The sequence below is a fragment of the Rosa chinensis genome, chromosome 1 (assembly GCF_002994745.2).
Source record: "Rosa chinensis cultivar Old Blush chromosome 1, RchiOBHm-V2, whole genome shotgun sequence".
In the NCBI taxonomy this organism is placed as follows: domain Eukaryota; kingdom Viridiplantae; phylum Streptophyta; class Magnoliopsida; order Rosales; family Rosaceae; genus Rosa; species Rosa chinensis.
Window position 1 is genome coordinate 37,224,367 of NC_037088.1, and position 8,674 is coordinate 37,233,040.

At 39.7% G+C, this 8,674-nt stretch overlaps 1 protein-coding gene across 1 annotated transcript; it reads right to left on the bottom strand.

Annotated features, from left to right (window-relative positions):
* Positions 1–3,967: 3,967 nt before the first annotated feature.
* On the bottom strand, positions 3,968–8,408 carry LOC112180615 (metacaspase-1). Its single transcript, XM_024319174.2, has 5 exons — positions 7,910–8,408; positions 6,486–6,816; positions 6,245–6,365; positions 5,988–6,140; positions 3,968–4,141 (listed from the first exon to the last, which is right to left on the bottom strand). The coding sequence occupies exons 1-5, from the start codon at positions 8,316–8,318 to the stop codon at positions 4,082–4,084; spliced, it is 1,074 nt and encodes a 357-aa protein (XP_024174942.1). The 5' UTR covers positions 8,319–8,408; the 3' UTR covers positions 3,968–4,081.
* Positions 8,409–8,674: the final 266 nt, after the last annotated feature.

Here is an 8,674-nt window from a genome sequence, read left to right on the forward strand (position 1 = left end):
TCACTTTCACAGAGGAAATATGTTCTTGATTTACTTGCTGAAACGGGGATGCTGGACTACAGACCCATCGAGACACCCATTGAGATGAATCACGAACTTGCTATCTATCCTGATCAAGTTCCAACTGATAAAGGGAGGTATCAACGTCTTGTAGGAAGGTTGATTTATCTTTCACATACTAGACCTGATATTGCTTATGCTGTAAGTGTTGTTAGTCAATTTATGCATTGTCCTAGTGAAGAGCATATGGATGCAGTCTTTCGTATTTTGAAGTACTTAAAGATGGCGCGAGGTAAAGGGTTACTGTTTCAGAAAAAAGATGAATTGGAAGTTGTTGGGTACACAGATGCAGATTGGGCTGGTGATAAAACTGACAGACGTTCTACATCTGGGTACTTCACTTTTGTTGGAGGGAACCTTGTTACTTGGTGTAGCAAAAATCATAAAGTTGTTGCCAGATCAAGTGCAGAAGCTGAGTTCCGAGGTATGGCACACGGAGTCTGTGAAATGTTGTGGATTCGTAATGTCTTGAAAGACCTGAGATACAAGCTTAAAAAGCCTATGGATTTGCATTGTGATAATACAGCTGCCATTGAGATTGCATATAATCCAATTCAGCATGATAGAACAAAGCATGTGGAGGTTGAACGTCATTTTATTAAAGAAAATCTTGATAGAAAGGTTATTCGCTTTCCATTTGTAAACTCAGAGGAGCAATTAGCTGATGTTCTTACTAAAGGAGTGTCCAGGAAGGTATTTGACAGCTCAATTGACAAGTTGGGCATGATAGATATCTATGCACCAACTTGAGGGGGAGTGTATAATCGCTGTAAATCTGTATGTAATTAGGATTTTATTTAATTAGGATGTCCTGTAATTTTGGAAAGATTGTTTCCTATTAGAGTTAGACTACTCCTTTGTACTTGTATATATACCCTCATTGTGGGATGAATAGAATCATCAAATTAACCCTGAATTGAAGTATTCTTTTCTACTCCAGTCTATCTCTGTATTGAACTAGTTTATTTAATGTATCGTTACATTACTGTACCGTAGACGATCCCAAAAAAAATTGCTAATCGAAGATGTTTTTTATATACAACTTACAAAAATGGTTAGTCCTTGGCAACATATTCTACCTTAATTATAAGTTCGAACTAATCAATTTACGTTAGGTCTTCGTTGGTGTCATCTATTTTGGTTCATCTGCTTGGAAGTTTCCTTCTGTGTTAGTGGAAGCTTCATTTGCTGTGAATGTGATGGACTGCCACTGAAATGTCGGGCAGTAAGATGAGAGAAAAAATAAATCAAACTACAAATTGTAAAGAGAAGCAAGATATGGCGATATAAGTTAAGTAGCTTAGGAGGTCAAGTTTATCTTAGAGACATGAACATAATGAAGTTTGGTATCTGAAAATGCAAGACTGCAAGTTATGGTTTAAGAAAGGTCTCTATTGCAGGTTAAGCTTGCCTCAATTGATTACAGAAAAGAGTTTATGAATATGAGTAATGAAACACGTAATAAGATATGAAGGTTTATAGAAAGCATCAAAATACCATCATATATAAAAACTCAAAATTCATCAAGTCACAGCAACAGTTCTCGTGCTTTTGAAAAATAAAATAAGATATTATTGAAGTTATTTTTAGATCACTATTTAAGTAGAAACTGTAAGAACATTGGACCACTAGTAAATGAACTATTAGATGTTTCTTTTTTGATCATACAGGTCTTCTAAACTCATACATATGCAAATAAAATTATTGATTAAGCATCACAAATGAGTTTCAAACCTATGAATGTTGTAGAATTACCTGAGTTCTAACTGGATACTGATGGTCCGAATTGGACTCATGTAAATGGCACCTTTGGCATTGTTCTTTCATATTTCTACAATTGCAATGAAGCCAACTACATAGCATGTGTAGTTGGCATGAGAGACTTGTGGCCAATTTCAGTAAAGATTGAACTGAGGTGGTCTTCATCATCAACCTCCCACTTTAAATATGCCATACTCACCCTTTGGCTGAGGTTCCCATCAGGAGAACTACGTTTAGGGAAAGGATGCCCTCTATGCTGCCTGGCTTTTCTACTTTGTAGGCGTGATATTTCCATTTTGCCGGCTAGCATCTAACACAAAATCTGAAAAGAGAACAGACCAAAAATGGATCGAGAAGAAGCGAAAAACAAACTGAAAGTTTAAAACTAAAATATGTAGATTAGTGTGTGTGTGTGTAGGGCCCTTCCACTAAGTGGTCCATTGTAGGAACCACTTTTCGATAGCATTTAGGCATCTCGACCATTCAGTTTTTTTATCCTAATATATAGATCAGTTCTGCAAATTTTCAGTTAAATTGATGATCATTAAGGTATCGAACTAGTTTAAATAAATGGACGAACTGAATTTGTCTAACCTGAATCGTTCATGTTTATAATCGTAAAATCACAATTTTGAATACCTTAATGATTATCAATTTGGCTGAAAAATTGCAGAGATGATCAACTCATATAAACCTAAAAACTTAACGGTGGTTATATGATCGAAAAGTTGATCTAATAAGCTAACCCTTAAAATAGCCAAGAAAATGGATCCCTCACTAGAATGGCACATAATGTCTCGTTAGTGTGTCAATTTTATGACTAAGTCGTGTTCAATATAGTGGATTAGTCAAGTTGTCTGATGACTGCTACTAGTCAATATTGATAATTCTATATAAAAAAGTGTTCACATTTTGATCAATAATTTATTTTTATGTCTGTGCGGACAAATTACTAGATGGTCAGCATACATCATAGTAGTACTTGCTTATAGCATTTACTTTGGCTCATGCATATAAGTAAATAAAAGAGCAAGTTTAATTTTACTTCCCTGATCATTACACCCTAAATTATTTGTGCCCCTATACTTTTAATTTCATTATGGGTGCTCATATACTTCCCAATTTCAATCAATCTTTTCTAACCCTTGGCTTTCTTTCTAACCATTGTGTGATGTATTATGAAATTATAGTAACATACAATTCATATACAATAACTAGTCTATTGTGACTTGGACTCATCACCTCTCGCTTATAAAGGCTAGGGGAGACTTATGGTACTGGGCAAATGGAAAACTTTTTTGGTCTACATGGAAAATGAAAATGAAAAAAAACAAATATAGTTAATAGTATAACAGTGTGAGTTGGTATGGATTATAGAATGAGTCTATCTTGGGAATGTGCCTCACGCGCCCTCTTTTCTGGGTTAATAGCTAGGGCTTTAATTCGGGGCAATTCCTTTAATCCCCTTCCTTCTAATTCCTTGGTTCAATTGGATATGTCGCTGGCAGGACTTATGGCCGACCGAGAGTCGTTTCTTTATGGAAAGTATTTGTCCATCGAAGATGGGTCGGATCAACTTAATAAGCATATCTTCTACTTCATTTTCTTCATCGAACTTAAATTCAAAATCGTTTGTGCCCTGAATTTTTTATTCACAATCCATCAATTTCTTCACAAAATTGTTGACGTGACGAGCTCACTAAAACCAATACCATGGGATCAAGTAGAAAAGATTGACAAGCAGTTTATATTATTAGGATCAAGCATACACATTCGAAACTCAATATAATCTAAAGCGATATTAAACCACATCGATAATCTAGACTACCGGTCCATTGAGGCATTGAAATGAAAAGACTTAATAGAGAGACATGAAACATGAGCAAATTTTGGTAAAACTTGATCACTGCACTTGGCCCAACTTGACAATAAAAGTGTGAAATGAGTTCAAAGAATCATTAATTTGTATGTGTCCCCGTCAGCTACTCTATCATTTTGTTAAGACCAGAAAAGTAACAAGTAAACAAGGTACTTCACAAATTCATATACTGGGGATTTCAGATGCATATCCTGTTTCAACAAAAACATCTTAGGAACAGAGGAGAGTTATACCAAAGGTAGGGAGCAGTACAAACAAGAGTAATCCTATCGATGGCAAACATAAATTTATTACTCATCAAGTTGTTTCACAATTATCTAAAGCCCAAAATACATATTTAGAGATATAATGAAGTGTTGATTTGTGTAGACAGATAAAAGATCATAGGGCAAAAGGTTTCCTGTACACATCGAATGGCTCGCAGGCAGTTAATTGAGGCTCCTGTAACAAGCAAAACAAAATGACAAGAAATTGCAATTGTTAAGGAAAAATAAATATATGAGAATCAAAATTAACCAGATGCTTATAAACTAATGAGACTCATTTGCACTTTTACTCTCCTCTCTCTCTGCTCTGCTAGGGTTAGGGTTTCGAGTATACAACGTTGTGCAGCGTCTTACCTTCATGGCTGCAGCGATCGCATCCATGACTGCCAGACTTGCGACTAAACTGTCTCTCAAGGAGGGAGAAGAACCAATTGATTTGGGGAATCTCCGAGTTCCGGGGAAAGAGTTTTTGGCTCGGAATTTCTATTTGGTAGGTAGGCTCAATACTTGCAGGGGCTGATGCTGGATTCATTCCGGAGTGATGTAAGATCTATGTGGAGGTTGACGGGGACCGTGGAGGTACATCCAAGGGGTGACCGTTTTCTGTTTACATTTAACCATGAAAGGGATGTTGCTAGAGTAAAGAAGGGAGGACCGTGGGGCTTCCAACATGCCATGATTCTTCTGAATGACTACGATGGGTTTTTGGAGCTCTCTGTAGTGAGGTTGGATTTTGTTTGGATCTGGGTTACGCTTGATGGCATACCTCCGGGTATTTTGACGGAACCTACCGTCCGGTTGGTTGGTGGGACAATTGGCGAGGTGTTGGAGGTGGATCGTCCAGCGTTGCGTAGGGGCGATGCTCGAGTCAGGCTTGTTCTCTCTATCCATGATCCGGTGTGTCTCGACGGTAGGGTTAGGGTTTCTCCCTCTGACGTCCTAACCCTACGATTCAGGTATGAAAGGCTCCTTGGGCATTGCCATTCCTGTGGTATGCTGAATCATGGTGGCCAGCGATGCCCTAGGGTGGACGAGTTGGCAGCTGATGCTGGGGCGGAGCAGGGATCACAAACGGCTGTGGACCGATCGTTCCAGCCCTTGTCTTTAGGGCAAACGTTCAGCCCTCTATCTCTTCTCCATTGATCTCTACTTTCAAGGTCCCTGGCTTGTCGAAGAAGAAACCGGTACAGATTCGTGAGCTTCTTGTGCTTGCGTTGTCTGGTACTGAGGGTACTTCCACCCAAACTCAGGTGGTGGGGATGCGCCAGCCTAGGGCTGAGGATGCTCCTGCGGATGGTAAGCGAGCCAAGCATGGCTTGGCTTTGGCGCCGGTAACCCTGCAACCGGAAAATCTTGGGCTCGAGTTTTCTGATGCAGGTTTGGTTGGTGGGAAGCTGTCTCAAGGCCCTAAGGTCTACAAGAAGAAGGGCAGGCCTCGGGGTTCGCGAAACAAAGTCAAAGAGGCATCGGTGTCAGCCACCGTGGATGACTCTGGGTCTATGGCGTCGGGGCCCTGTGATGGTGGTTCTGTTGGCATGCTTGAGAAGTCTTAAGGGCTGGCTGAGCCTATTTCCCAGTCCGGATAGGAGACGACCCCTTCCATCTTCGAGCAAGTGACGTGTCTTGCTTGATGGCGGCCATGTACACCAAGTAGGGTCTTAGGCGTCAACGCGGTCAAGGAAGTGTCTCGTGCTCGATGATGTAGGATCTCGTAGTTTTTGTTTGTTCTTTATTTGCTTTGGCTAGTAGTTTTCTTGTGAACTTTAGTTTTTTTGGATTTCCTTTTGGTTTCAGAACTCTTAGCTCGCATTGCAATATGGGGGGTGTTTGTACCCCTCATGCTTGACCGAGTGTGGTCGTCATGATTTCGATTAATGGATTAGTCTTCCGTTGCCCTCAAAAAAAAAAATGAGACTCATTTGCAGATGAAGCTTGTTTTTATATAGAAAGCCCATGGTGATATAACGACGACTATCATTAAATCTCAACAGCAATGCAAAGAATGTTGTGCAAGCCAATACCTGTCTTAGCCTACCACCACCAGCAGAACCCATACTTCGAATGGTACTACGCATAGAATTGAGTAAGCTCCCATATGTGGCTGCCTGTCCATTCTCGATTGCTTGGATGAAGCAGAAAATCATGGCACCTGTTGAAGTGATCTTGGATAGAGCCTATACCCCAAAAAGCATCAATCAGATGTTGTGGAAATGAAGATATAAACATTACTGAACTCGAAATTTTTTTATTTTTTTATTTTTTATTTTGTCAAACTTACTGATGTTTCCGCAGACGTTTGATAGTCATCACAACCACTGATAGATATAACTTCTCCACCACTTGTTCCTTTCCATACTCCTGATGGAGGGCGATGATCCTCCCATACATATATTCCACCCCTAAATCAACAAGGGATATCCACATATAGAAATCTTATTTTAGACAAGGACGTACTATTCAAGTAGGTAGACATAGAAAGCGAAGCAAGAGATGCATAACTTCATATTACACCCACTAACATGTTCATTCTGCAAAGGAATGGCAAATCCAGTATGGTGCCACTATGACAAGAATCTATAATTGCATGAAGCTTGACCCCATGTGGAATGGGCCTAACAATTGCTGCATTTATCTCATCATCATCAATCATACCCTGGGTTTCGAAGTCAAGGGGACAAAGGGTTTCATCATATCCATCAACTTCATCACCATCATAATCCAACTGCCGTGAACCATGACCAGAGTAGTGAAACACAAGGGAGTCACCTGGTTGGCATCCTTGTACAAGCCAATCTAATGCCATTCTAATGTTGTTTTTATATGGAATCTTATATGGGTGAGTTTCTTCTTCTGCAGTACAAAATATGTAAAGAATTAACAGTATAAATGTTAGAAAATAAGAATACAAAATACAATTTGCCAAAGGCTATTTACTTTTGCTATTTACTATTGATTTGAGTGATTAAAGTACTTGCAAGTTGCAACTATAAATGTCAATTCCTGAAAGTACTGAAGAAGTGTGCCTACTAGTCTTGACTTAAACTAGGCCAGCTCTAGTTTTTCTGTAAGTTACCTTGCAGGACAGCATTAAGTCAAATATAATTTGTTGCAATAGTACGCAACACTTAACCATTCACTTGTCTTGTTCGTAAAATAACCATTGCCCTCCCAAGGGAGTAGAAGTTCAACATGGGATAACAGAACAAAAATGGAATTAAGAAGTCAGGCAGTCCCCAGCTCAGATATAACTACTTCAAAAAAAAAAGAGTACTGACCCCTGCGGCCCTGCAGTTTCAATGGAATTTACATATTGCTCGCCAATAAAGTTTTATAGATCCACCCGACCACCCTTGACTGTAGGGGGTTCCTATTTAGTGTAAAGATCAGCATAAGAAATTCATAAAGTCCCCAAAGCCTAAAGAAAACCACATTCGTGATCTAATCATCAAGTCGATCCCCAACAAAATTGTCATATGCCACACCGTATATATGGCTAATTATTGGTAAAAGACTTGTTCATCTAGCAAGCTAGAAGATGGAACTGTAAAACTTCCATCAACTGATTTATTTTAATTTTCTTCAAAGATGACATAAAAAATGATGATTGAACAAGCCATCAGATCAGTAGTCAGCTACATTTAGGCACTGGTAATTAGCTTACCAAATATGATGAAAATCACCCATAAATTCATCACACTTCTACTCTTATCTTCTCCGGTAACTAAACCATTAACTTTCCGTCTTTCCTATATACAACATTTACTTAACAAGATATCCAACTGCATTTCCCATCTAAACTGTCTCCTCTTAAAAACTACCCTAGAGCTTCGAACAGCTCCGTTTCTCAAGTCTCAACCTTTATATGGTCTAAAGAGTCCAGCATAACACTAAAATATAAAACTATATATAACAAGCAATGTTCATTAACATGAACGATCCATACCAGTGAGCATGCAAATGGAATCTTCTGGAAACTTGAACTTGCTCATGAGGAGATACCGCATGTTTTTGGCGTCATTGATGCAACCTTTGAGCTCATGCCTCGAGTACCTATACGATATCCCGCAGATCACCGCCTTCTTCGGCCTGTGCACGTTCGGCGGAGGTCCTGGTGAGCTGTGGGAGAAGCCGGCGTGTGGTGGTGGGTTTATAGGGACATAGTAGGGTACAGCACTATAAGGGGAGCGGGGGAAGCCCGGAGAGGCGACGCGGGTACTGGCATAGCAGCGGCCGCAGCGGACGGATGTGCCGACGATGTATATCGGACTTACAGAAGGCAGCTGGATTTGGGTCTGGCAATAGCAACAGTCGACCACTAGTAGTCGTTGGCCTCCATAATTGCTCATCATCATGGAATCTGGAGAAGTGCATGCAGGAGTTGAATGTTTGAAAGTAACGATTCTTGAGACGAACAGAGAGAAATAGATACTGGGGACATGAACTGGTGCATACGATGCTGGGAATCAAATTCTTCTTATACAATTCATATTGATAATGAAACCGACAACAACTGCGATGCGGGGCTGTATCTATGGCGGCCGGCATAGTTGTAGACCTTTAAATATTGACCGTTGGTCACATTTTGATTATATTCTTCTTCTTTTTTTTTTTCTTTTTTGTCGAAGGGTTGAATCAATTAAGAAGGCACATGGCCATAACAACAGTACAAGGGATACAGCCCAATAGAGTCAAATTGCCAAAACAAGCA

What these genes read in the sequence shown, in the direction of transcription:
- LOC112180615 (XM_024319174.2), bottom strand. Translation starts at nt 8,318, where the DNA reads ATGATGATGAGCAATTATGGAGGCCAACGACTACTAGTGGTCGACTGT. An exon ending in TTCCATTTGCATGCTCACTG is followed by an intron (nt 6,817 to 7,909) that starts GTATGGATCGTT and finishes TTTGTACTGCAG; the next exon opens with AAGAAGAAACTCACCCATAT. An exon ending in TTCCTTTGCAGAATGAACAT is followed by an intron (nt 6,366 to 6,485) that starts GTTAGTGGGTGT and finishes TTGTTGATTTAG; the next exon opens with GGGTGGAATATATGTATGGG.